At 43.1% G+C, this 27,918-nt stretch overlaps 1 protein-coding gene across 1 annotated transcript in view; it reads left to right on the top strand.

Annotated features, from left to right (window-relative positions):
- Positions 1–4,630: 4,630 nt before the first annotated feature.
- The window catches only part of CFAP263 (cilia and flagella associated protein 263), a 30,694-nt gene continuing 7,406 nt past the window's right edge, over positions 4,631–27,918 (top strand). Inside the window, exons 1-7 of the mRNA XM_019935738.2 lie at positions 4,631–4,815; positions 6,978–7,104; positions 8,087–8,248; positions 10,837–10,992; positions 11,965–12,045; positions 14,423–14,578; positions 19,022–19,129. Of these exons, the coding sequence (XP_019791297.1) occupies positions 4,715–4,815; positions 6,978–7,104; positions 8,087–8,248; positions 10,837–10,992; positions 11,965–12,045; positions 14,423–14,578; positions 19,022–19,129 (891 nt within the window). The 5' untranslated portion in view covers positions 4,631–4,714. The remainder of the gene's footprint in view (positions 4,816–6,977; positions 7,105–8,086; positions 8,249–10,836; positions 10,993–11,964; positions 12,046–14,422; positions 14,579–19,021; positions 19,130–27,918) is intronic.

Below are 27,918 nucleotides of genomic sequence, written 5' to 3'. Positions count from 1 at the left end.
ATTTTGTTAAGCTATACATTTATGATTTGTACACATTTTTCTATGTTATTCTTTAATTATGTTTACCTTAAAAAAAAAGAATACCCTAAGAGAGGGCCTGTTTACTTATCCCACTTCCTGCATCCCTCATCTCAGTCCAGAGAGCTTCCCTGGCAACTGGATGCAGGAGGATGCTGGGCCTGGGTTCACAGCCAAAGATGAGAAAGAAATAAGCCCCAAGGCCTGGGGTCTTTTTGGGTGCCAAGCCATGTGCTAAGCTCTTACAGGAGTGGTCTCACGGCCCCCTCAGTTGCGCGCGTGCGCGCACACACACACACCTCTAGGGGGTAGCACTATGGTTATGAGGAACAAGGCTCAGTGAGCTGAACGGCTCCAAGCCATACAACTAGTAACTGGTTGGGGCAAGATTGGAACTCAGGTTGTGTTGGCCCCAGAGCCCAGGATCTTAACCCCTTTGCTCCTCTATGATCCAGAGGAAGCAGGAGACACAAGTGATGTTGACTATGGCTCCTAGCCCTTAACTACACCTCTGATTCTGATTTTCTGGAGGAAAACCAGAAGGTGGATGTTAGTAATAATCTTCCCTGCTTTCTTCTAAAGGGGTGAAGCATAGATGACCATCTTTCAATTCCCCAAATGTGCTCGCTCTCCTCTTTGGGCCTTTGCACAAGCTTTCGATTCTCCCAAAACTACTCTGCTTTTGGTCTTCACTTAGGGGCTAAAGTTGTGCTTGAGTTTGGACTTACGAGTCTGACTCACCTGGATTTGAATCCTACTCAGTCTTCAAATCTCAGATTAAGCCTCCCTTGTTCCAGGAAGCCTTCCATGACCCCTTGCAACCTGGGCACCTTGTACTTCCCTGTTATAGCACTCCCCCACTGGACTGTAATTGTTTACATCAGACTGGCAGCTCCACATGATCAGACACACCAGCCTTGCTGCTTGCTGCTGCATCCCCAGGGCCAAGCTCACAGTCGGCGCTTGACAAATATTTGTTGAAAGAATGGAGAAAGTGCTCTGGCAGTCATCGGATGATGGTCCACCTTGAAGGGCTGGTCCCTTTCCCATAACGTGCAAATATCACTTGCCTGTGAGCCCGAGTTCCTTTGTTTGCTTTTTGAGCCGCTTTCTTTTTGGGGAAGAAGAGGCCAGACACTTTTCATTTATGGTTGAAGCTTATACTTTGGGTGGATCTGATCATGTGATTCTTAAGTCAAAATGCAGAGTGCTACAAAAATGCCAGGCAGGGGGCAGCATGCACATGGAGATACTGGAGGCTGTCAGAAGAAGCGGTCCCAGAAGAATGGAGGGTGAGGGTGGCCTCTGGACTTTAAGCTGCTCTGAGACCCTTTTTGTTTGTAGCTGTCTGGATTAGCAGAGACACATTCTCCTTGCTTCCCAGAGAAGAAATGCCTCCCTCAGAAGCAGGGTTTCCCAACCTCACCACTATTGATATTTTGATATAAATATTTGTTGTGGGAAATTGTCCCGTGCCTTGAAGGGTGTTTAACAGTGTAGGGGGTTGAAAAGCATCCCTGAAAATTCAGGTCCATCTGGAACCTCAGAATGTGACCTTGTTTGAAATAAGGATCTTTGTAGATGTAAATAGTTAAGGATCTTGTGATGAAATCATCTTCGATTTAGGGTTGACCCTGAATCTAATGACTAGTGTCCTTATAGAAAGAGGAGAGGTCACACAAGACCCAGGGAAGAAGGCCATGTGAAGATGGAGAAGGAGATTGGCGTGATAGAGCTACATGGCAAGGAATGCCAAGGATTGCTGGGAGCCATCAGAAGCTAGGAAGGATTCTTCCCTAGAGCCTTTGGAGGGAGTGTAGCCTTGCCAACACCTTGATTTTTGACTTCTAGCTTCCAAAATTGTGAGACAACAAATTTCTGTTGTTTTAAGCCATTTGTTTGTGGTGTCTTGTTATGGCAGCCTTGGGAAACTAATATTGCATACAAGCACTGTCTCTGGCTTCTATCCTCTAGAAGTCAAGAGTACCCTGCTCAGTTATAACAAACAAAAATGTCTCCAGACATTGCAGAATGTCGCCTGGTTGAGGGAACAAAATAGTCCCCTCTCTACCCCTTGTTGAGAACCACTGTTCTAATGGGGCAAAAATGATGAGAGGACTGAGCAAAGTGGGATGAACCTGGGTTTAAATTTCAGCCCCACCCAGAAGAGCTACGTGACCTTGGGAAAGTTGCTAAACATGTCTGAACCTCAGTCTCCGCATGAGTAAAATGGGAGTTAAAAAGGTACTTGGGGGACTTCCTTGGAGGTCCAGTGGCTAGTTTTCATTTTTTTCATTTTTCAAAGCATTCTCTTGTTGCTTTATAAACGTGATAGCTGCTTTATTTAATTTCCCTTCTCTCGGGAATTCCCTGGTGGTTCAGTGTTTAGGGCTCCTTGCTTCCACTGCAGGGGGCACGGGGTCACGCTGAGGCAATGAGGGAATATGTCGAACGTGCTTAGCACAGCGTCCAGCCCTTAGCGAATGCTCAATAAACAGTGACTGAAAGAGTAATTGTTGTGTTTTTATTAAGCAATACTAATATTACCTAATGGGTAATAAATATATTAAGAAATAACAATGGCAATGATCATTATCATTATTATTTACCATTTGCAAGCTGAGTCAGTTTTTCTCATCAAAATCTACTATGGACTGATGAGAAACCCAGGCAGTGGCTCTTAAAGATGGAGGAGGTGCTGGGTTTCCCAACTTGGCATCCTAGTTTCCAAACTCCTTCTTTCTCTTACTCTACCCCACTTGAGCCCGAGAGGAAGCTTGCAAGATGCACAGGGCAGTCACTTAAGATGTGTCATCCTCATTTCACAGAGGTAGAAATTGAGGGGCAAAAGCATTGAGTGACTTATCCAAGTCAAGAGGCCAGTAGCCAAGTCAGGGCTGGAACTCTCGGCCACTAAAACACTCTGCTCCTTGCTCTCCCACCTCTAAGGCACCCTTTCCCCCACTTCTTTTAGATACCTGGCACTACCTCCCTGGGCCTATCCAATTTTATGACTTGGTAGTTCCAACAGAACCCAGCTCATGGTGGGCAGGACTGGATACATAGTCAAGTATTCTGTCTCTACCAGGGTCTAGTAACAGGCCAGAAGCTGTTTCTTAGAAGGTGTGAAAATTCCTGCCGTGGATTGCATGGTCGGTCTTGTTTCAAAATCTCAGGTCCTGCACAGTTATTCTCCCACTGGATCTTGTTTTAAGCTTCACGCTTTTCCCACCACTAATAGCTCCAACACCGTAAGGCCTGCTGTATCACATAGCCCAACTGACAGGGCTGTTGGCCCCATAGCCAGACCTGCTGCAGAGCCGTTTCTTGCTCTGAGCCCTCTTGGGGCCGGCACCCATTTGTACCACGTGGTATATGAGCATATTAAGCATTGCTCCCTAAGCCCATCCCAAGAGGCCTACCAGCAGAGAGAAGGTGGTGGCAGGGCTCAGTCTCTCTGCTATCCTCCCTAGTAAGTCCACTCTGGCCCTAAAATTGTGCGTCCTAAGCAGCAAAATGAAAGTCCTTCTTTGGACTTCAGTGACTATGTGTTGATGCTAACACACATCTCTTGTGGGGTGGTGGGGGTCAGGGAGTGGCTGACCCTCATTCTAAGCATTTTATCACAGCTTGCTTTCTAATCACATCCAGGCCCACCCTCCCTCAAAGAAGTCTGCCCATCCTGCCCTCTGTCCTCTTCCATCCTGTTGGGAGCAGACAGACTGCAACCCTGCTGCCTGGCAGATCCTTGTCTGGAGGCACATGGGTGTAGGAGTCAACAGCATGGACTTGAGTTTAGCTAGAGGGTGACTCCATTCCTGGGTGGCCACTCATCTAAGCTACTATATTCCTCAGTTTCCTGATCTGTAAGAGGAAGACAACGGTACCGATTTCATAAGACTGTTTTGAGAATTAAATGAGTTAATGACTATAAAACGGTGTGAGGCACAACGCTTGCCACCATCATTACTCCAGGTTGCAACAGCTGGTTTAGGGGCTATCTCCTCATTTAACTAGAAGCCCCTTGAGGGTCAGAATGGTCTGCTCCATACATTACCCCAGGATACTCAGGACATAATACATTATCACTACTTAGAAATGTCTCTTGAATTTATACCCATTTAATAATCAGCCAAGTTTTTTCCTTCCAGGAATGCAGGTTATTAGTATCCGAGAGAAACTACAGTGAATATGTATGAGGTGCCAGGTGGCGAACAGAGTAGAGGCCTCACAGTGAGGTGCAAGAAGCAGGACACTCCGACAAATCAAATGAACTTTCTGGGTCTTAGTTTCCCAGTTTGGAAAAAGAGAAGAATAGATACTATTACAAGGTTGCTGCAAGGATTTTCATAAACCATGCTTAACACGGTGCCAAGGGCATAGTAAGTGTTGAGCAAACAGTAGCTGTTATTATCATCATTTTAAGAATTATTGTTGAAAAAGTGAACAGTGAATGCACTTACGTGTCTAGCCAAGGCCGGTAACCTCGCGCTGGTCAGCGCGGCGCTGGGCGGGAGCGCTGGGCGGGAGCGCTGGGCGGGGCCTCCGAAGCCCCGCCCCTCCACGCACGCGTCGGGTCGCCGTGGCAACGCACTGCTAGGTCGCAGCCAGAGTGACGCGTGGCCGCTCGCTCCACGGCGCTCTCCGCCACACTCGGCATTAACAAGGGGCTTTGACGAGGGTGGCTTCGGCAGTGATGACGGACGAGGACTCTCAGACTACTGCCAGCGAGGCGCAAGCCCAGGATGAGAGCGAGCTGCCTGTTACCCAGCTGTGTGGGCTGGTGGAAGAGCTCAGGTACCAGCCTGTCGGCTTCTGGGGGCGGTCCCTCCTCAGCGTGTGGGCCCGGAGCGTGGTCCAGCACCGAATGCTCCTAGCCCGCATTGAACATTGAGGAAACTGAGACCCCCAAAGTGGGGAAGGCGCTTACCTTTGCTCTTTATTCCCGTGTTTCCACTGCCATGGCGCTATCAAGCCACTGATGGAGCCAAAAAAAGAAGGTGGTGCGAAGCCCAGAGGGTAATTGGTGAAGCCAGAGCTTCAGCCTGGTGGGTCTGTCTGGTGCCACACTGTGTGCTTAGCCGCTCCTCTACTGTGCGGCGGCAGCTTGGACCAGGTGACCTCTAAGCCCCTTTCCAATGCTAAGATTCTATGCTAAAATTAATGTGGCAGCAGATAGAAAGGAGGCTATTGAGATGTTTTTAGTATGAAACAACTTATATCTGAACCTGAGTATAAGCATGGAGGTGGACAGCAAAGAAGGACTAGCTCAATATTCTGTATTTTTAGCAGTCTGTTTTAGTATCTACTATAGCAAGTAAATTGGATGTCAAGATTCCATGATGTAGTTGAGGTTAATTGTACAACTTACTGGTCTCACACAGAATATCCTGGCCTGGCAGCTGAATAGGTGTTACTTCAATATATTTATAAATAGTTTAGGTCAGAATTGAGGTATTATTGCTAAAATAGCTACAATCTTTTGAGTGCTTATTATGTGCCAAGTATTTTGCATATATTACCTTATAGAATGGCCCATAACCCTAGAAGGTTGGTGAGGAAACAGACACAAAAGTTAAGTCACTTTCCTACAGTCACACAACTAGTCAGTGGTAGTGCTAAGATTAAGACTCGGGTGTAACTCCCCAGCCTACATTGGGAACATGACATATGCTGAAAAAGAAAGATGCTTTGATATATTGGGCTTTTCTGTTGATCCTTTCCCACTAATCTTAAAATTCAGCCAAACAGAGTTTTCAGCTCAATAAACAGATATTCAGCTCAATAATGTATGCAAATATCAGAGCTGTTCTCTCTCATATATACATTTACATACATATGTGTGTATTATACACACTCATATTAGAGCATACATGTACGTTACATAAATTAAAAGGGTCATAATCTTGGCATATACAGAATAAGCTAGGTTTATTATCTCTAGTTGTTTAAAAACCATCTATTCAAAGCTTTTCCACCATTTATAATAGACTTCTAGTGGATGCTTCATCCATTGCGTGCTGGAAATGAAAGAGGCAAGAAATATAAACTAAAGGAAAAACCTCTGAAGATTGTGGATGTGTGTAATTTCAAGAATTCAGTAGTAATTCAGAAGGAAACTCACAAATGGGTTAGAAGATACTTGAAGAAGAAACTTGTAGCAATTTAAAATATATAGGCATGTCTCACTTTATTGCATTTTGCTTTACTGCACTTTGCAGATATTGTGTTTTTTACAAAATGAAGGTTTGTGGCATCCCTGCATTGAGCAAGTCTATTGATGCTGCTTTTTCCAACAGCATTTGCTCACTTCGTGTCTCTGTCACATTTTGGTAATTCTTGCAATATTTCAAACTTTTTCATTATTATTATATTTGCTATGGTGATTTGTGATCAGTGATTTTTGATGTTACTATTGCAAAACGATTATGACTCACTGAAGGCTCAGATGATGGTTAGCATTTTTTTAGCAATAAAGTTCTCAAAGTAAGGTATATATATATTTTTAGACATAATGCTATTGCACACTTAGTAGACTACAGTATAATATAAACATAACTTTATATGCACTGGAAAACCAAAAAATTTATATGACTCACTTTATTGCAATATGTGCTTTGTTGAGGTGGTCTGGAACTGAACCTGGAATATCCCTAAAGTATGCCTGTAATCCCAGTGCTCTGAATTTTGTGGCTCATTAGATGTATTTTAAAAATATATAGAATACTTAAATTGCATTTACTGTGTGCCAGACACTGACCCAAAGTCTTTGCATTTCTTATCACAACCCTCAATGATAGGTGCTGTTATTATTCCCATTTTACAGATGAGGAAAGTGAGGCACCAAGAGGTTAAATATCTTGCAAAAGGTCATACAAAGCTAGTAAGTGTTAAATACTAGTTATCTGGGGTTTAAACTCCTATTGGTGGAACTTACTTAGGCACCTTCTGTCTTGCAGCCACGGAAACTCTGCTCTCAAAACTGAGACAGAGATGTTTGAAAAATATTACAATAAATTGGAGCCCAGGGACCAGCGACCTTCACAATTATCAGAAATTAGAATGTCAGGAGCAGAAATTGCACAGGTACACAAGAGAGATCTAAGAATTCTTTTATTCTGTTTGTCCCTTTAGATGCAAGTGGTGTTTGTTGTCCATTTTTGGTGTTCCCTCTTGGCCAAGTGGCATATGACTTTCTCACTGTTCTACTTTTGATTCTTCCTTCCCCTTCAAGGTTTCTCTTTCAAATGAGTATGAAGGGAATCAGGTTCAACTCACAGTGGATTGACCCTCACAGAATATCTTAGTTAATTTGAAATAACTCCCTTCATTCTGGGGACCCAAACGTGTACAAGGCCTGGCCAGCCACAGACAGGAGTGAAGATGGGCCTGGTGTGGGCACTGGAGAGTTCCTCCCTCATCTAAAAGGGCCAGCCAGACAACCTGGTATTGCCAGAGCAGCTGATTTTTCAAGAGAAGCTGGAAATCTGGATTATTTTGGTAGAAACCTCTGATTTTCAAATGTGGGTAATTAATTTCTTTTTAATTTAAAACTGTGTATAGGTCTATTTTTTTGAGGGCCAAACAATGTCATCTTCAGGTCCACACATTCCCTGGGCCACCTGCTTTTGCCCTTTGGCTTCAATGCCTAGGAAATCCAAAATTCTTGTCTTTTTGGTTTTTGCTGAACACCATGGCCCCCGATGCAGTTTCTCTTCTGTGTTCAGTTTGGGCAGCACTGAGCTCCAGGTTTTCTCTGACACTGACTTGAGTGCTAGTCTATAGCAGGTTCATGGTTTTCCCACCCTCAAGACACTTTCCCTTATTTATTTTCAGTTCATTGTCAAGCATAGGCCTTTGAAGTATTTGGCACGGTGCCTTAGGTTGACTTGTGAAATGAACATCACCTCAGGCCTAATATCCAGAATCCTTTCACATTGAATTGGTTCTCTCTGGATGTCATTCAGAGCGATTTCTAGCAGGCCTGAGTGGTCGTTTCGATGCCCACCTTAGGCTGCTTTATTGCCAATTCCTATTTGACAATGGCTTTGTTTTTCTTGTGTTACAGTTACGAGGCAGGCGTAGATCCAAATCCCGCGTAAGTCTGGAACGTGTAACAGGCCTCAGCGTGGACCAAAAATTGAAGCTTGTGCAAAAAGAGCTGGACGACACAAAGAGTGAAATAAGGCACATAAGGGCAAATGCCGAGAGGGACCTGCAGCATCACGAGGTATACCTTCCTATAGGCTGTCCTCCCTGGGCTCCCCGTTTCCGCCTCAGCAAGAAGTACCTATAGTATGTTCATACAACTGTTGGTGCTTTGAGAGAAACACAAGTAGGGTAAGATAAATTGAGGACCTACCTTTAAGGAACTTACCACCTGCTTGAGGAGATATCAAATTTTAAACTCTTTAAGATGAAAAATTTCAAAATACACAAATGTAGAGAAGCTAGCACAGCGAACCCTTATGTATTCAACACCCACACGTAACAGTCATAAATGCATGGCCACTCTTGTTCCCTCCGTATCCCTACCAACTTCCCCCTCGTAATAGGCCACTGGGCTATTATGAAGTGAATCTTAAACATATATTTATCTGTAAATATTTCAATATATGTCTCTAAGATATGGATTCTTTTAAAAAAAACCCATAACCATAATTACCATAAATGCCCTTAAAATTTATAATAATTTCTTAATAATAAAATGGGCTGGAGGTTTAAGTCAGTGAGTTGGGTGAAAAATCCCTTGTCACCCTCCATATGCAGCATCCATGACCATGGTTCATGTCTTGTTGGAGGCCACTGCAATCAGTTTTCCTCCAGAGAAGAAACATCGCTGTTAACTTCATTGCCCATGGGATGAAGTTGTTGGCTTGCATTTGGTAGCCATGTTGTATGAAAAATAGATATTTCTGTTCTATTTCTAACTTTTTCCATTTCTAAATGGAGGCACGCACAGAATCCCACTCATTTCCTTGAAAGAGATGGATCAGTGGACTCATGTCTCCATTGATAGAATCATCTGTACTGCATAAACCTATCCTTCTTTCCCTCTCTCCCTCTCTCCCTCCCGCCTGCCCTTTCCCCTCTCTTCTTCTTTCTCTTTCCAAACATGCATCGTTGAATTCTAACATGTTAAAGGAGGTCAGGATGTGGTAGCTTTGTCCTGCCATGCTAGACTGTGTGATTAAACATCACGATGTGGGCTAGAGTGATCAAAGAAGACTGTGTTGAGGAGGTGGGGCTGGACATAGGACTTGGCATCGCCTTGAAGAATGGTGGCATTTGTTTAAGGAATAGGAAGACAAGGGCACCCTAGGTAAGGTGAATGACATGAACAAGGAAGTGGAGGTAGGAATGAACATGGCACGTTAGGACCTTGAGGAGGCTGGTGTGATTAGAGAAGAGGGTGCTTTGGGGGCTATGATAGGAAATCAGGTCGAGTAGGGCTGTGAGACCTTGAAAGCCAAGCAGAGGGGCTTCTCTCTGATGTCTTAGAAATCAGGACCCCAGTGAGGATAACTGAGCAGAAGAGCGATGCATAGGAAGTAGCATTTAATGTGGATGGATGTTCTGGCCTGTGAAGATGATGGGAAGGGAGGAGGCTGGGGCCAGACGCCAGCCGGAGAAGGAAGATGCTTTTGCTTCTTGGTGCCCAGTGAAAAAGCCTGAACAAAGATGATTTGCTCTGCAGCTACTCATTTCATTCTTTAAAATAATGTATGTGTGTTTGTGTTTTCTTATTTAAAGACAATCTCTGTTGTAGCAAAATTTAAACATACAGGTAAGCTAAAAGAGGAACATTTGAAAATATCCACAGTCTTACCACCTAAGACTTGTATTTGGCTCTTGTATTTTTCTCCTAGAATTTATATTATTTTCTATGTGTGTATGAATTTCTTTATAAAAAGGTATCATATTATTTTATAAACCATACTTTTCACTTAATAATATCTTTCCATATCAATACATAGATTCATTTATAGCATCTTTTTTAAAATTACAGAGTGCTTCTTTGCCTCCCCACTAATCCATCTTTCCAGATATGACTGTGGTTAATGTTTTGGCATATAGCCTTCCAGATATTTTATATATATATGATATTATATTAATGTTATAATTTTTAATGGATAAATAATGTTTCAGATATGGAAATACATATTTCTGGAGATACTCAAGGCCCTGTTTTTTTTGTTTTTTTAAATCTACCCTCATCACCTCTTTTTTTTTTTTTTTTTAATTTATTTATGTTTGGCTGCGTTGGGTCTTCGTTGCTCCTCGTGGGCTTTCTCTAGTTGCGGTGAGCGGGAGCTACTCTTCGTTGTGGTGCGCAGGCTTCTCATTGCGGTGGCTTCTCCTGTTGCAGAGCATGGGCTCTAGGTGTGCGGGCTTCAGTAGTTGTGGCACGAGGGCTCAGTAGTTGTGGCTCGCAGGCTCTAGAGCCCAGGCTCAGTAGTTGTGGCACATGGGCTTAGTCGCTCCGCGGCATGTGGGATCTTCCCGAGCCAGGGCTCGAACCCGTGTCCCCTGCATTGTCAGGCAGATTCTTAACCACTGCACCAGCAGGGAAGTCCCAAGGCCCTGTTTTTGTTTGTTCTTCCCCTTTATATCGAGACTATAACTTTTTTGAGGCATGCTTTTAAATAATAATATTCGTATTGTCCAATTTGTATCTTAAGGACATATTTCTAAGACTAAGAAGAAACGTTATGCATTGGGACACAAATAGGTCACCCAATATGTGTAGGTTTCCTTAGACGGCTATATCCTTGAGAAATTTTGTAAACTGTTCTCTCTTTGTGTTGGCTCCCCCAGGCTATCGTTGAGGAAGCTGAAATTCGGTGGACCGAAGTTCAGAGAGAAGTGCATGAGTTTGAAAAAGATATTCTAAAGACCATATCCAAGAAGAAAGGGAGTATTTTGGCCACTCAGAAAGTGATGAAGTACATTGAGGACATGAACCGCCGGAGGGTGAGTGGGCAGGAGGTTAGAGCTTAGAAGGGGAAATAGATTCATAGAACGATGACACAGAAGTGGCCCACGTGAGGCAGCCCCACTCCATTTGGTCCACTGTAAACGCTGCCCACATATGCAGATTTTTTGTGTCCCTCACAGCATGTGTGTCTTAAAATGCAAGTTTATCAAGTCTAAAATCAGTCAGGCAGGATGAATATTCATAGTATCTCAGACCGTATGTAAGTCCCCTACATAGGAACCTTCAAGTTGCGAACTGTCAAAGATGTGAACGTGCGTTATAAACCTACAGTACAGTACTATACAGCTGATTGTGTTGGTTGGGTACCTAGGCTAACTTTGTTGGACGTACAAGCAGATTGGACTTACGACCACGCTCTCGGAATGGAACTCGTTCGTATGTAGGCGACTTACTGTATTTTGCTGTTTGTTTCAAGATCTGATGTTATCTTGAGAAAGGTGTGAGTCTATCTAGTCAGGTGACTACATGGCATGCGACAAGTAAATCTTAATTTCTCTGAGTTCCATTATTGTAAGAATGAGACATAAAATGCTCCTTCTTTTCCAAAGGTTTTGTAGCATGTCAAACTTTGGATCCTGGAGATAGGTAGAGTCACTAACTGTAACATGCTATATGTAATAAAAATTATGTAAATTACCAAGAGAATAATAGACCAAAGAATCATAAATCATTTTGTCAGTAAAGGCCCCTATACCTAAAGATATACCCAAGTTATCTTGAATTTAAAATCAATAGAAAATTTGTATGGAGCAGACCCAGTTTCCTCTGCTTTTTGGTCATGAGTAAAATACCATAGCAACACCAGCTTGAGTAGCCATAAAAGACTTAAAAAAAGGTGACTGAATGTTAGGGCTCAAGGTTTAGTTTTGCAGCCCCAGACCTGCCAACTTTTCAAGCCAACAGGGAAGAAGAAGAGCAATGGATTAAAATTTGCGTTTATTTTTCAGGATAATATGAAGGATAAATTATGTTTGAAAAATGCCTCTCTCAAAGTCCAGAGGAAAAAGATGCTTTTACAATTGAGGCAGGTATGTGGCTTTGTCTTTCTTTTTTTTAAGGTTACTGTGGTGGGTAGAACAACGTCTTCCCAAAGATGTCCACGTCCTAATTCCTGGAGTCTGTGAGTATGTTACCTTACGTGGCATAAAGATGGTGCAGGTGTGATTAAGTCAAGGATCTTGAGATGGGGAGTTTATTGTAGATTATCTGAGTGGGTCCAGTGTAATCACAAGGGTCCTGATGAGAGGGAGGCAGGAGAACGAGAGTCAGAGAAGATTTGGTAATGGAAGCAGAGGTCAGAGTGATGCACTTTTAAGACAGAGGAAGGGATTGTGAACAAAGGATGCAGGCTACCTGCAGAAGCTGGAAAGGGCAAGGAAACAGATTCTCCTCTTGAGCCTCCAGAAGAAATGCAGCCCTGCCAACACCTTGATTTTAGTCCAAAGAACCATTTCAGACTTCTGACCTCATGAGCTATAAGATAATACATTTATGTTGTTTTAAACCCTTGAATTTGTGGTCATTTGTTACAGCAGCAACAGGAAACTAATACAGTTTCTGTGCTGGCAAATCTGTAGATGGAGTTGGCTTGAAGTTAAAAGACCCTCATGACATACTTATTGACCCTTTTGGGGAATGTGGCCGGGTGGCACAGTTAGTAGTATGCCTTGGTAAGTCTTTGAACAGCTGACCTTAAAGGCTCCTGATTAAAGGCGGTAAGGCAGACATGGCACAGGGCCTCTAGAAAGTGGTTACATAGCTCCATCCTCTTTTAGCTCAATATTTTTGTTATTAATTCATTATATGGGTGCTGATGGCATGTGCATCAGAGGTGGCCACTGTCAGTGACACAGAGTTGGGCAGGAGAATTAAGATGTCTGGGAGTTACTGCTTGATTGACTTGGGATCCCAAAGGCTCAACAGGCTGGGACAACTTTAACACACGAGGTGACTAAGGACAAACGTAAGGTCCTCCACTTTGATCCTCCCAAATATCTGCACAGGTGCTGGGTGGCTTAGTCATGGAGAAGCTGATAAAGTCCGCTCAGCTGGGGGCAGTGCTGCAGCCTAGGCTGCACTCCACAGTGCCCTCCAGAAAAGAGTGGTCTCACTGCACTCTGTTCTGAGTAGCCCACCTGGAGCACTGTGTCTCAGGGAGAGTGCCACACGTGAAAGAATCTGTAAACTAGAGTCCACGTAGGAGAGGGAATGGAGAGCAAGGGGAGAGAAAGCACGTCAGAGGACCTGCAACTGATGGGGCCAAGGAGGAGGAGCCCACAAGAGCCATGGCTGCTGACTCCGAGTGCTCTGGTCGCTGCGGGGAAGAGACCATACTGCTTGGGAGGGCCCCCAGGGTGGAGCTGGGTTGGGGTGAAAGTGTCAGCCAAGGAGAGTTGAGTTCAGCGTAAGAAAGAACGTGGCCCCAGCTGAGCTGCCTCCTGATACTGAGTTCCTAGTTCTCTGGACTTCATGCAAGCTCAGGCATCCTGAAGCGTGAGAGGGGAAGCAGATGGATGACCTTTAACCTGAAAGCCATTGCTACACAGAGATGACACTGATGTGGTCCTGCCCTCGCAGGCTCGCAGGCTAGCAGGGAGTGGTGATGGTGAGAAAAGGCATGGATGCATAACTGCCATACAGAGGAAACAGTGGCAGGGACCAGGAGCCACAGCCTCAGGAGGCTGCGGGGAGGGAGGGCTTGCCCTCTGGTGTGGAAGATGGGCTGGGAGCATTTGAGCTAGAGGGTGGGTCAGTTGGGGCTTAAGGAAATTGTTCTGTTGTTTCGGGGAAAAGGGAAGAAGATGCCTTCTAGGAGGTAGTACAGCATGAGTAGCACATGGGGATGGGGAACAGACCTGAGTTTGGCTCTTGTGTACCACAAATGTAAGATGGCACAGACCTGGTGGGGCAGGTAAGGTGGGACCAGGGCTGGGGAGTGAACCCGGTGCACTGATACACCCCCCATGCAGAAATGTCATGGGATCAAAGGAAGGACGTTTATGGGCTGCTTGTCCTGGGTTTTCCAGGTTAAAAACAACTTTTAAGTGGCCTTTCTTCCTACACAGCCCTGTTTAGGCACCACTTCCTGGGGAAAGCCTCCCTGACCCAGCCTTCCATTCTCTTCTGGGCTGGCTGAGGGGCTTCTGTTTGCCCTCTGCCCCTGTGTGTCCCACTACACCACGCTATGACCTGTCTGTGAACTGTCATTGAGTATGGGAGTATCATATTTACTCAGATCTCTATCCCTGGACCTAACACCATGCCTGGCACCAAGCAGATCCCCAATCCAAGTTTGTTGAATGACTGAATGATGACTGACTTCCAAAAGCTCACTAGGAATTGCAAGGTGCGAGCCATACATTCAGAAGTCACAACCTCACATCGTTTCCTCTCTCTGAGCTGTAGAAGGAAGAGGTGGGAGAGGCCCTCCACGATGTTGACTTTCAGCAGCTGAAGATCGAGAATGCTCAGTTTTTAAAGACAATTGAAGCAAGGAATCAAGAACTGATCCAGCTGAAGCTGGTATCCAGAAACACCCTGCGGATCCTTAACGCGTACAAAGTAAGGTCCGCGCTGGTCCTCCGGGCTTCCTGTGCCTACCTTTCCAGCCACAGAGAGGTACTAGGGCACCACTGTTGCTTCACTGAGAGCCTAGGCGTCCTTCATTCCCCTGTTGCTCTCTGATTTCTCCCGACGAAGCCATGTCTCCTGAAATACTCCGGATGTCCCCACAATCCTGGCTGCGCATTAGAACCATCCAAGGAGCCTTTTGTTTTTTTAAAGGTTAGACAGACTCTCTAGTCCAACCCTGACCAATTGAATTAGGGGGTGAGGGCCATGCATGTTTTTTTTTTTCCTTAACTCCCAGATGATTTTTATGCACAGTGAGTTTTGATAACCAGCCACATTTAGGGCCCTGTTTAATTTAGTGTGTGAAAGCACTTCCTTGCTTAAAACCCTGCAAAGGAAATCATCTTAGCTATAAAGCAGAAATCTACTAAATAATTCCTCATCCACACAGAACCGTTTTTGTAGAGAAAGAGGCACTATTGATAATTAAGCAGAAACTGTGGGTATGAGCATGGCCTGTCCTCGGCAGACCAGGCTGCCTGGTGACCCTGCTGGCAGCTGTCTGATGCAATAGCTAACTGTGGGCCCGTGTATCCTGCCCACTGGTCTGGGAGCTAAGGATGGTTTTTACAGAAGAACATTGGCAACTGATTTGATAGAGGACACTCCCTTTGAAACCCAATTAAGCAAAATTGATTTCTCCCTGAGAAATTTCATTCTCCTCAATAGTAGACCTGCATTCCAAAATATTATACTTGATTATTTTATTTTGAATTTTATCAATAAAACATTTGTGGAAATTTGTTTTCTCTCTTGTTAGTGTAGGTAATTACACAACATGCTCAATTTTGCCCCTTGGCCTGCAAAGCCTAAAATATTTACTATCTGGCCTTTTACAGAGCAAGGTTGCTGACCCCTGGCCTAGTGTCTAGGTGGCAAGAGCGGCCACGGGCTTAGGTAGCTCATAGGTAAGCTTCATTTGGCCCACACAGTGTCATTTAAAAATGTGAATTCGAATGTGTTTAGACTAGGTTTATGTTTGTCCAGCATTTTCCTTTTACAAATGAAAAACCGAAGGCCGAAAGAGGCAGAGTAATTGCCGGATTCAAGCAACATGTTTGTGACAGAGCTTGGACTCCTAGTCCAGTGCGTGTCCCACCTCACCCAACTGCCTTCCCCTGGCATAACATGTGTACACAAGGCCGTGCTCACATTCTGAAATTCATGTGTCCAACTGGAGAGCCTCGAGGTACGTGGTATGTACCTCGAGGTACATTGGACCTTGATCTTATTCTGAGAAATCAACTGAGTGGCACAGGGCCAGTCTGGTCTTGTGGGGGAAAGCTAGGGCTTTGGAGTGGAGCTGCTGGTTTATAAAATGCAACAGCTAGGTCCAGGGCTTGCGCTGCTTAGGACATCTAAATGCACAGTGCCTGTTGATTGTGACACCCAAGCAGCGGCAACGCAGGCCACGGTGGGCAGAATGGGAGCCATTCCGGTCAGAATTCCAGGGGCCAGCATGCCTGTAGGCCTGTTTAGAATAATAGCAAGCAGATGGTGGAGCTGGGACGAGATGCCTGCTGGAGTCCTAAGGTGACACAGCGAGGGGCTGAGAGAGAAGCAGGCTCACTTTTCCGTGTCTCAGTTCTCAGGCCTCCTGGGGGAAACGGGGCCCAACAACTGTGGGTTGTAGAGTCCGGCCTCACCTGGGTTTGAATGGGGACTCTACTGGGGACTATGGGCCGATGCGTCGCCTCTCAGAAGCAAGTTTTTGTGACTTACCACCAGGACAGACCTCTGGCTGGTCTGTGATGTGTCCCTGGCGCTGAGGACAGGACCTGGCCAAAGCAGGTGCTCAGCATGTATTGTCAAAAACTGCTAAAAATTCAGGTGTATGTTTAGGGGATGGAAGGGTGGCAGGAGGGATCACTTTCATATAAATGTCAAACACCCAAGTATAAGACCTCATTTAAAATATATAGAATAATTTTCCTCTATTGCCAAATGTACTGAGTACTTACGGTATGCCAGGCACACGGCTAAGTGCTGAGGGTACAGCTGTGAAGGAGACAAACATGGTCTCTTCTCTTCTATGAGTTTTATGAGTGGGTCTCAGTCAACCCTTTTTCTCTGCTATGCCTTCAAGCCCTGCCTGATGGAGGCTGATAGAATATAAGCACGTGACTACAGCCTTGAGGTGTCGCTCTTAACTGACTGTAAACTAGTGATCCGTGTATAAACTAGTGATGCCTTGTGTTAGATAGAATTCCAAGATGTCCCCCAAGACTCCCCGCCCCCTGGTGTATTCCCCCTGCACAATGCCCAGGGCTCTGGATACGACGGATTCTGTTATTAGGTTCCATTCTGCTCTATGATTAGATTAGATTAGAGGGCACCCTTGACCTTGAGATGAGGATATTATCCCAGTGGGTCTGACCTAATCACATGAGCCCTTTGAAAGTAGACAGTTTTCTCTGGATGAGGAAGGCAGAGATTTGAAGCATGAAGGGAATTCTCTGGATGAAAACTTCTCCATTGCCGGCTCGAAGATAGAGGGACCACATGGAAGGGGTCTGAGGGCGGCCTGCAGGAGCCGAGGGCCACCTCCTGCTGACAGCCAGAAAGAAAATGGAGAGCTCGGTCTTACAACTTCAAGGAAATGCTTCCCACCAACAACTGTGAGCTTGGCAAGGACCCCAGGTCCAGATAAGACCCAGCCCTGGCCCACACGGTGGGTCGCTCCCTGGGCAGAGAATCCAGCCACACTGTGCTTGGACTTCTGATCTATAGAAACTGTGAGATAATAAATGTGTGTTACCTTAAGCCACAAAATTTGTGATAATTCGTTCCACGGCAACAGAAAGCTAACATGCCTTTTCAGAAGTAGCTGCCTCAATGACCATCATCCGGTTCAGGATCCCAAATTACTCCATTACACCTCCTTGAAGGCCCCGCCCCAGCAGAGCCAGGGGCTGCCTCGAGCTTCCATTCTTTCCTGCCCTGTGTCTCTAACTGTCTCTCTAAGTTGTTGGGTGAATGACTGTTTTCCCTCTTCTCTCCTTTTCTCCCACCTGACTGGCTGGTGTGCAGTGAAGACCTGTCCTGCCTTCCCTTCCCCACAGCTGACCCCCTCTGCCTGGCCTCTTATCCACTTTTGCTTTCCTCAGAAGAGCAACTTCATGCAAGATGTGGAACAGGAAATGAGCCTTAAAGAAGGGATTGGAGAGGAGAGGAATGGGGAGGGAGGTGGCCCCAGGTGCTCTAAGTTCCCCCAGGCAGGTGGCTCCAGGCTTTTCTGCCGGGTCTAAGATTTGATACCTTCGGGCATTGCCCCAGTACCCTCCTTTCCCCGGCTCCTTTTGGACCCTCCTCTCCCAAGGCTCTTTCCTTAGCTTGAAATGTTCTTCCCACCCCTCTTACCTAGACATAGTTGACTTCACCTCTCTTTTTCCAGCATCCCTTCCCACAGGGAAACCTTCGGGACCAGTGCCCATGCACTCTTGGTGCTTGGCACAGTTGCAGTTTGGCATTTCTTCTTGTACCTCCGTCAGGGCTGTGAGCCGGCCTCTTGGTGGCCGGGCCTAGGTTGTTTTGCCGACCAGTGCCTGGGTAGGTTCTCAGGGTTTGTTGGCCAGCCCCCTGGAGTCACTGGCTTCTGTCCCTCAGCCCCCTCCTCCTCAGCCAAGCAGAGCACATCCCAACTCCCCCAGGTTGACTCTTCACCATTAGTAGATGGAGGTCCAAAGGGGGCAAACCTAAGAAGCAGGGGCCAGGGAGGAGCTGGTGAGGGGCGGCAGCAAAAGATGCAACAGGAAGCTGTGGAGCAGCTCCTGCAGAAACTCTCCAGCACCAGCATGCCCAGTCCTCATAGGCTTTGGAGACAGTGGTGGAGTCCATGGGCTGTGAAGTCACGCTGCCTGGGATCAAACCTGGCTCCCCCTCGTCTCTGTGACCCTGGGGAAGTTGTTTCACCTCCCTAAAAGTCAGCTCCCTCACCTGTACAGTGGGCTCACAGTAGCATCCACCTCTTCATCCAAGTGAGGTAGTGATGGCAGCCGTCTGCCGTGGGTTCTCCGTGTGTCAGGCACTGTGCTCAACACTTTACCAGGTTTGTCTCCCTTAAGCCTTTCTACAACCCTACAAGGCAACTAGCCCTAGTTAAGAGAGGTTCTCTTAGTAAGTGGTGGGGTGGGATTTGGGCCCAGGTGTATCTGGCTACTTTGCAGGTGAGGACAAGCCTCCCGAGGTCCTCTCCTCCCCTGCCACTTAGACACCAGGATTCTGAAAATCTGGGCAGCCATGAGAAGGGCAGGCCCAAGTTCCTGGTTGGTCCTTCTAGTCTCCTGCTTAATAAAGAGCTGTTTGTATGTCTATCCTTCCTATAGTTCTAAGCAATCATGTTTGCTCAAGACTTGCTGTGTTGTTATGTTTCAGAGCAAGCTACACCGAGCCATGGAAATGTCCGTCGATCTGGACAAAGAGTTGTTGTTGAGAAAAGAGTTACTCGAAAAAGTTGAAAAAGAAACCCTGCAAGTAGAGGAGGTAGGAGAGGGTAAAACATACTGTTTCTGGTGTTTTTCTCCTTCTGTCTGCAAGGGCTCGGGTCAGCGTTCACCACGATGTAGGCCACCTTGGTTTTTGTGTAGAAAAGCCTAGATAATAAAAACCAAAATAGCTCTGGGCCATCAAATGAGAAAGTGGCCCCTGGAGGCTCCAGTCCATGGTGTTGCATTTTACTGCCGGGTTAGAATCTAGTGTCAGAAATCATGAAATCATCTAGAAACTACGGAGTCCAGATGACTCTCAAGAATTCCTTAAGTGACCCATAAGGTACCACATTCAAAGTGTAGTGTATTCAATCTGGCAAAAAAAATGTATGATGCATGTAATAATGTAACTGATATGAGAAAAAGAACACATGGCAAAATATAACTCTCTGTGTAAAGGAGAGAAAGCTCTTTAAACATGGAGCTCTCACTCGGTACAGCAGATGCTCAGATGGCAGACCTGTGACCTCTGTCCCAGGCCCACTCCAGGGCCTGTGGTCACCATGTGAAAATGTGTGGTGTCATCTGAGCTCCCGATATCTGCATTGGGATTGAGTGCTCTCATTATTTTGTTGAACACATAGAGTTGAATTTCCACCAGTTACACGCACCTAGGATATGACTTAAAGGAGACTTTGGGGGCAAGGTGACGGAAAATGAACCCTGGACTTGTATTCAGAAGGCCTGGTATCAGGTTTGTGTTGCCAGTCTCTAGCCTTGAGCAAGCCTTTGAATTAGACAGAACTGTTTCCACGTCTGTGAAAAAGACGTCACAGCCCTTGTTGCAGTAATCAGAAAGGATGATGCTTTGTCAACCTCTTAAAGCCATTATTTCAGTTATTACTATCATTGCCTTGAATGAGCCTGAAGTGTCCCCAGCAGCATGTGTGGCCCCAAACCTGCCTACAATGGCCAAAAAGCCACAGGATTACTACATCTGACTCAGTTTTGCCATGGCATCCACATCATATCTTTGAAGGAGAACCAGTACCCTTTGCAAAAAAGTCGGTCTCGCTGCAGAGTGGCCGGTAACAAAGGTGAAGCAAAAGTCTGTGTGCTCTCTCCATGCAGAATTCCTGTGGTATTTCTTTGTTTGGGATGATATTTATTAGATTACAAGTAAAACACGAAATCAATTTTTAAAAGCCCTGCATTCACTACTTAGTATATTTTCATTTTCTTAACTTTTTAAAAAACAGCTCTGTTGGGATATAATTCATATATGAAATAATTTACCAATTTAAAGTGTACATTTGAGTGGTTTATAGTATATTCAGAGTTGTGTAACAATCAGCATAATTATTTTAGAACATTTTCGTCACCTCAGAAAGAAACCCCGGACCAATTAGAAATCCTCCATTTCACCTCACCTCATTCCCACCTTCCAGCCATAGGTGACTACTAATCAGCTTTCTGTCTCTGTGAATTTGCTATTTGTCAACCTTTCATATAAAAGGAATCATACAGTGTGACCCTTTAACTTTAATAATATTTTCAAGATTCATGTTATAGCATGTATCAATACTTGTTTCTTTTTATGGCTGAATAATGTTTCCTTGCATGTACCACATTTTGTTTAATCCATTCATCAGTTTGATCGATAGTTGTGTTGTTTTTGTTTTTTGGCTATTTTGAATAATGCTGCTGTGAACATTCATGTACAAGTTTTTGTGTGATTATATGTTTTCTTTTCTCTTGGACATATAGCTAACAGTGGAACTGTGGGTTATATATATGGTACCTCTAGGTTTAACATTTACAGAACTGCCAAACTCTTTTGCAAAGTGGCCACACCATTTTACATTCCCATCAAAAATGTACATGTGTCACAAAGTTATTTATTTTATTTAATCCTTATAATAAACTTGAGGCAAGTAACATTTTTATCCCCATTTCATTGTATATATAACTTCAGACACAGAAATCTTAAGTTTACTTGTTCCAAGTCTCACCTCTATTACGTGCAGATCAGCAATTCAAACCCAGGCTCAGACTCTTAGATCTTAATCACTTGATTTATTCACAGCCATGAATCTGCTATCCTGTAGTCATACATGAATCCCTTCAACAATACTTATGTGCCAAGAATTGCTATGAATAAAATGATTAAGATTAAAAAAATGTATGCATGTGACATTCACAGAAAGATAGACAAGATGAAAAGGCAGAAGGTTACATACCAGATGAAGGAACAAGATAGAACCCCAGAAAAACAACTAAATGAAATGGAGATAGGCAATCTTCCAGAAAAAGAACTCAGAATAATGATAGTGAAGATGATCCAGGACCTTGGAAAAAGAACAGAGGCAAAGAAAGAGAAGATGCAAGAAATGTTTAACAAAGATCTAGAAGAATTAAAGAACAAACAAACAGAAATGAACAATACAATAACTGAAATGAAAAATACACTAGAAGGAATCAGTAGCAGAATAACTGAGGCAGAAGAATGGATAAGTGACCTGGAAGACGGAGTGGTGGAATTCACTGCTGCAGAACAGAATAAAGAAAAAAGAATGAAAAGAAATGAAGACAGCCTAAGAGACCTCTGGGACAACATTAAACGCAACAACATTCGCATTATAGGGGTCCCAGAAGGAGAAGAGAGAGAGAAAGGACCCTAGAAAATATTTGAAGAGATTATAGTTGAAAACTTCCCTAACATCAGAAAGGAAATAGCCACCCAAGTCCAGGAAGAAGAGAGTCCCATACAGGATAAACCCAAGGAGAAACATGCCGAGACAAATAGAAATCAAATTGGCAAAAATTAAAGACAAAGAAAAATTATTGAAAGCAGTAAGGGAAAAATGACAAATAACATACAAGGGACCTCCCATAAGGTTAACAGCTGATTTCTCAGCAGAAACTCTACAAGCCAGAAGGAAGTGGCATGATATACTTAAAGAGAGGAAAGGGAAGAACGTACAAACCAGATTACTCTACCTGGCAAGGATCTCATTCAGATTCGATGGAGAAATCAAAAGCTTTACAGACAAGCAAAAGCTAAGAGAATTCATCCCCACGAAACCAGCTCTACAGCAAATACTAAAGGAACTTCTCTAAGTGGGAAACACAAGAGAAGAAAAGGACCTACAAAAACAAACCCCAAATAATTAAGACAATGGTCATAGGAACATACATATTGATAATTACCCTAAATGTGAATGGATTAAATGCTCCAACCAAAAGACACAGGCTTGCTGAATGGATACAAAAACAAGACCCATATATATGCTGTCTACAAGAGACCCACTTCAGACCTAGGGACACATACAGACTGAAAGTGAGGGGATGGAAAAAGATATTCTATGCAAATGAAATCAAAAGAAAGCTGGAGTAGCAATACTCATATCAGATAAAATAGACTTTAAAATAAAGAATGTTACAAGAGAAAAGGAAAGACACTACATAATGATCAAGGGATCAATCCAAGAAGAAGATATAACAATTATAAATATATATGAACCCAACATAGGAGAACCTCAATACATAAGGCAACTGCAAACAGCTCTAAAAGAGGAAATCGACAGTAACACAATAATAGTGGGGGACTTTAACACCTCACTTACACCAATGGACAGATCATCCAAACAGAAAATTAATAAGAAAACAGAAGCTTTAAATGACACAATAGACCAGATAGATTTAATTGGTATTTATAGGACATTCCATCCAAAACCAGATAGATTACACTTTCTTATCAAGTGTGCACGGAACTTTCTCCAGGATAGATCACATCTTGGGTCACAAATCAAGCCTCAGTAAATTTAAGAAAATTGAAATCATATCAAGCATCTTTTCTGACCAAAACGCTCTGAGATTAGAAATCAATTACAGGGAAAAAAACTTAAAAAACACAAACGCATGGAGGCTAAACAATACATTACTAAATAACCAAGATATCACAAAGAAATCAAAGAGGAAATCAAAAAATACCTAGACACAAATGACAATGAAACATGATGATCCAAAACCTATGGGATGCAACAAAAGCAGTTCTAAGAGGGAAGTTTATAGCTATACGAGCCTACCTCAAGAAACAAAAAAAATCTCAAATAAACAATCTAACCTTACACCTAAAGGAACTAGAGAAAGAAGAACAAACAAAACCCAAAGTTAGCAGAAGGAAAGAAATCATAAAGATCAGAGCAGAAATAAATGAAATAGAAACAAAGAAAACAATAGCAAAGATCAATAAAACTAAAAGCTGGTTCTTTGAGAAGATAAACAAAATTGATAAACCATTAGCCAGACTCATCAAGAAAAAGAGGGAGAGGACTCAAATCAATAAAATTAGTAATGAAAAAGGAGAAGTTACAACAGACACTGCAGAAATACAAAGCATCCTAAGAGACTACTACAAGCAACTCTGTGCCAATAAAATGGACAACCTGGAAGAAATGGGCAAATTCTTAGAAAGGTATAACCTTCCAAGACTGAACCAGGAAGAAATAGAAAATATGAACAGATGAATCAGAAGTAATGAAATTGAAACTGTGATTAAAAATCTTCCACCAAACAAAAGTCCAGGGCCAGATGGCTTCACGGGTGAATTCTATCAAACATTTAAAGAGCTAACACCCATCCTTCTCAAACTCCTCCAAAAAATTGCAGAGGAAGGAAAACTCCCAAACTCATTCTATGAGGCCACCACCACCCTGTTACCAAAACCAGACAAAGATACTACAGAAAAAGAAAATTAGAGACCAATATCACTGATGAATATAGATGCAAAAATCCTCAACAAAATACTAGCAAACAGAAACCAACAACACATTAAAAGGATCATACACCATGATCAAGTGGGATTTATCCTAGGGATGCAAGAATTCTTCAATATATGCAAATCAATCAATGTGATACACCTTATTAACAGATTGAAAAAGAAAAACTATATGGTCATCTCAATGGGTGCAGAAAAAGCATTTGACAAAATTCAACACCCATTTATGATAAAAACTCTCCAGAAAGTGGGCATAGAGGGAACCTACCTCAACATAATAAAGTCCATATACAACAAACCCACAGCAAACATCATTCTCAATGGTGAAAAACTGAAAGTATTTCCTCTAAGATCACGAACAAGACAAGGATGTCCACTCTCACCACTATTATTCAACATAGATTTGGAAGTCCTAGCCACGGCAATCAGAGAAGAAAAAGAAATAAAAGGAAACCAAATTGGAAAAGAAGAAGTAAAACTCTCCCTGTTTGCAGATGACATGGCACTATACATAGAGAATCCTAAAAATGCCACCAGAAAACTACTAGAGCTGATCAATGAATTTGGTAAAGTTGCAGGATACAAAATTAATGCACAGAAATCTCTTGCATTCCTATATACTAATGATGAAAAATCTGAAAGAGAAATTAACGAAACACTCCCATTTACCATTGCAACAAAAAGAATAAAATACCTAGGAATAAACCTACCTAGGGAGACAAAAGACCTGTATGCAGACAACTATAAGACACTGATGAAAGAAATTAAAGATGATACCAACAGATGGAGAGATATACCATATTCTTGGATTGGAAGAATCAATATTGTGCAAATGACTGTACTACCCAAAGCAATCTACAAATTCAATGCAATCCCTATCAAATTACCAAGGGCATTTTTTACAGAGCTAGAACAAGAAATCTTAAAATTTATATGGAGACAAAAAAGACCCTGAATAGCCAAAGCAGTCTTGAGGGAAAAAAACGGAGCTGGAGGAATCAGGCTCCCTGACTTCAGACTATACTACAAAGCTACAGTAATCAAGACAATATGGTACTGGCACAAAAACAAAAATATAGATCAATGGAACACGATAGAAAGCCCAGAGATAAACCCACGCATCTATGGTCAACTAATCTATGTCAAAGGAGGCAAGGATATACAATGGACAAAAGACAGTCTCTTCAATAAGTGGTGCTGGGAAAACTGGTTAGCTCCATGTAAAAGATTGAAATTAGAACACTCCCTAACACCATACACAGAAATAAACTCAAAATGGATTAGAGACGTAAATGTAAGACCGGGCACTATAAAACTCTTAGAGGAAAACGTAGGAAGAACAGTCTTTGACATAAATCACAGCAAGATATTTTTGATCCACCTCCTTGAGTAATGGAAATAAAACCAAAAATAAACAAATGGGACCTAATGAAACTTAAAAGCTTTTGTACAGCAAAGGAAACCATAAACTAGATGAAAAGACAACCCTCAGAATGGGAGAAAATATTTGCAAATGAGGCAACTGACAAAGGATTAATCTCCAAAATATACAAGCAGCTCATGCAGCTCAATATCAAAAAATCAAACAACCCAATCCAAAAATGGGCAGAAGACCTAAATAGACATTTCTCTAAAGAAGATATACAGATTGCCAGCAAACACATGAAAGGATGCTCAACATCACTAATCATTAGAGAAATGCAAATCAAAACTACAGTAAGGTATCACCTCACACCAGTCAGAATGGGCATTAGAAAATCTACAAACAACAAATGCTGGAGAGGGTGTGGAAAAAAGGGAAGTGTCTTGCACTGTTGGTGGGAGTGTAAATTGATACAGCCACTATGGAGAACAGTATGGTGGTTCCTTAAAGAACTAAACATAGAATTACCATATGACCCAGCAATCCCACTATTGGGCATATACCCAGAGAAAACCATAATTCAAAAAGACACATGCACCCCAATGTTCATTGCAGCACTATTTACAATAGCCAGGTCATGGAATCAACCTAAATCCCATTGACAGACGAATGGATAAAGAAGATGTGGTACATATATACAATGGAATATTACTCAGCCATAAAAAGGAACAAAATTGGGTCATTTGTTGAGACGTGGTTGGATCTAGAGACTGTCATACAGAGTGAAGTAAGTCAGAAAGGGAAAAACAAATATCGTATATTTATGCATATATGTGGAGCATAGAAAATGGTACAGATGAACTGGTTTGCAGAGCAGAAATTGAGACACAGAAGTAGAGAAAAAATGTATGGACACCAAGGGGGGAAAGTGGCAGGGGTTGGGGGTTGTGGTGTGATGAATTGGGCAATTGGGATTGACATGTATACACTGATGTGTAGAAAATGGATGACTAATAAGAAAAAGAAATACATGAAAGCTGAGTGGAAATATAAAGAAAATTCCTAGAACTTAAAAAAAGAAAATGGGGCTTCCCTGGTAGCGCAGTGGTTTAGAGTCCGCCTGCCGATGCAGGGAACACGGGTTCGTGCCCTGGTCCGGGAAGATACCACATGCCGCGGAGCGGCTGGGCCCGTGAGCCATGGCCGCTGAGCCTGCACGTCCGGAGCCTGTGCTCCGCAACGGGAGAGTCCAGAACAATGAGAGCCCTGCGTACTGCAAAAAAAAAAAAAGAAAAAAGAAAATGTACGTGTGAGTGTTCCAATTTCTGTTCATGTTCACCAACACTTGTTATTTTCAGGTGTTTTTTTTAATGCTGTCCTAGTGGGTGTGAAGTGGTATTTCATTGTGGTTTTGATTTGAATTTCCTTAATTACTGATGACATGAAGCATCTTTTCATATGCTTTTTGGCCACATGTCTATCTTTTTTGCAGAAATGTCTATTCAAGGCCTTTGCCCAGTTTTTTTTTTAAATAAATTTATTTATTTTATTTATTTATTTTTGGCTGAGTTGGGTTTTTGTTGCTGCGTGAGGGTTTTCTCTAGTTGTGGCGAGCGGGGGATACTGTTCGTTGTGGTGTGCGGGCTTCTTGTTGCAGTGGCTTCCCTTGTTGAGGAGCACAGGCTCTAGGTACACAGGCTTCAGTATTGTGGCGCACAGGCTCAGTAGTTGTGGCTCACAGGCTGTAGAGCACAGGCTCAGTAGCTGTGGCACACGGGCTTAGTTGCTCCACAGCATGTGGGATCTTCCCAGCCCAGGGCTCAAACCCGTGTCCCCTCCATTGGCAGGTGGATTCTTAACCACTGTGCCACCAGGGAAATCCCTCCTATGTCTTTTCTTAAGACTTTTATAGGTCTTAAATTTAGGTTACGATCCATTGTGAGTTACTTTGTAAATGGTGTGAGGAAGGGATCCAAAAGCTGAAAGAAGAAAGGAGATGCAGTATGTTCATAGAATTTGTTACATTAACCTTGCTTTACCACTTGTGTGGTTCTCTTCACTGCTTCCTGTAGATTTGAGTTACCATCTGGTGTTATTTTCCTACTCAAATACAGATTCATTTCAGCCTGCTTTTGTGCTATTATTGTCAAATATATTACATTTTATATGTTATAGGTCCAATATAAAATTATATACATATTGTTTTATGAAAATGCTTTTTAAATCAGTTAAAAGAAGGAAAGTATGCAATTATGCTGTTTTTTTTATAATTATCTACATAATTACCTGTGTTTGTGCTATTTGTTTTCTTGGATGTAGCCTTGTTCTACAGAAGTAAAGTGCTATTTTCATCACATCATATCAAGGGAGCATCCTGTCCACAAGACTTTTCATAGCTGATGTTAACTTTGATCACCTGGCTGAGATGGTGTTCCACAGGTTTCTCCACTGCAAAGTTACTCTTTCCCACTTTTCAGACTTTACTCTTTAGAAGGAAGGTCCTGTGTGCAGGCCACGCTTAAGAAGTCGGGGTTATAAATTTTTTGGAATTCTTCTCTGTGAGAGATTTGTCAATTCTACCCCATTTGTTTATTTTAAAAAATATTTATTTATATCAGCATCAATTCATGAATATTAATTTTATATATTGGTTTATAATCTAACGTTATTTATTTTGTTGCTCCCATTGTTCCAGTTGGAT

The sequence above is a fragment of the Tursiops truncatus genome, chromosome 19, assembly GCF_011762595.2.
Source record: "Tursiops truncatus isolate mTurTru1 chromosome 19, mTurTru1.mat.Y, whole genome shotgun sequence".
NCBI classification, from domain to species: Eukaryota; Metazoa; Chordata; class Mammalia; order Artiodactyla; family Delphinidae; genus Tursiops; species Tursiops truncatus.
Note: the sequence above shows the minus strand (reverse complement) of the source record. Positions and strands in the feature narration are given on the sequence as shown.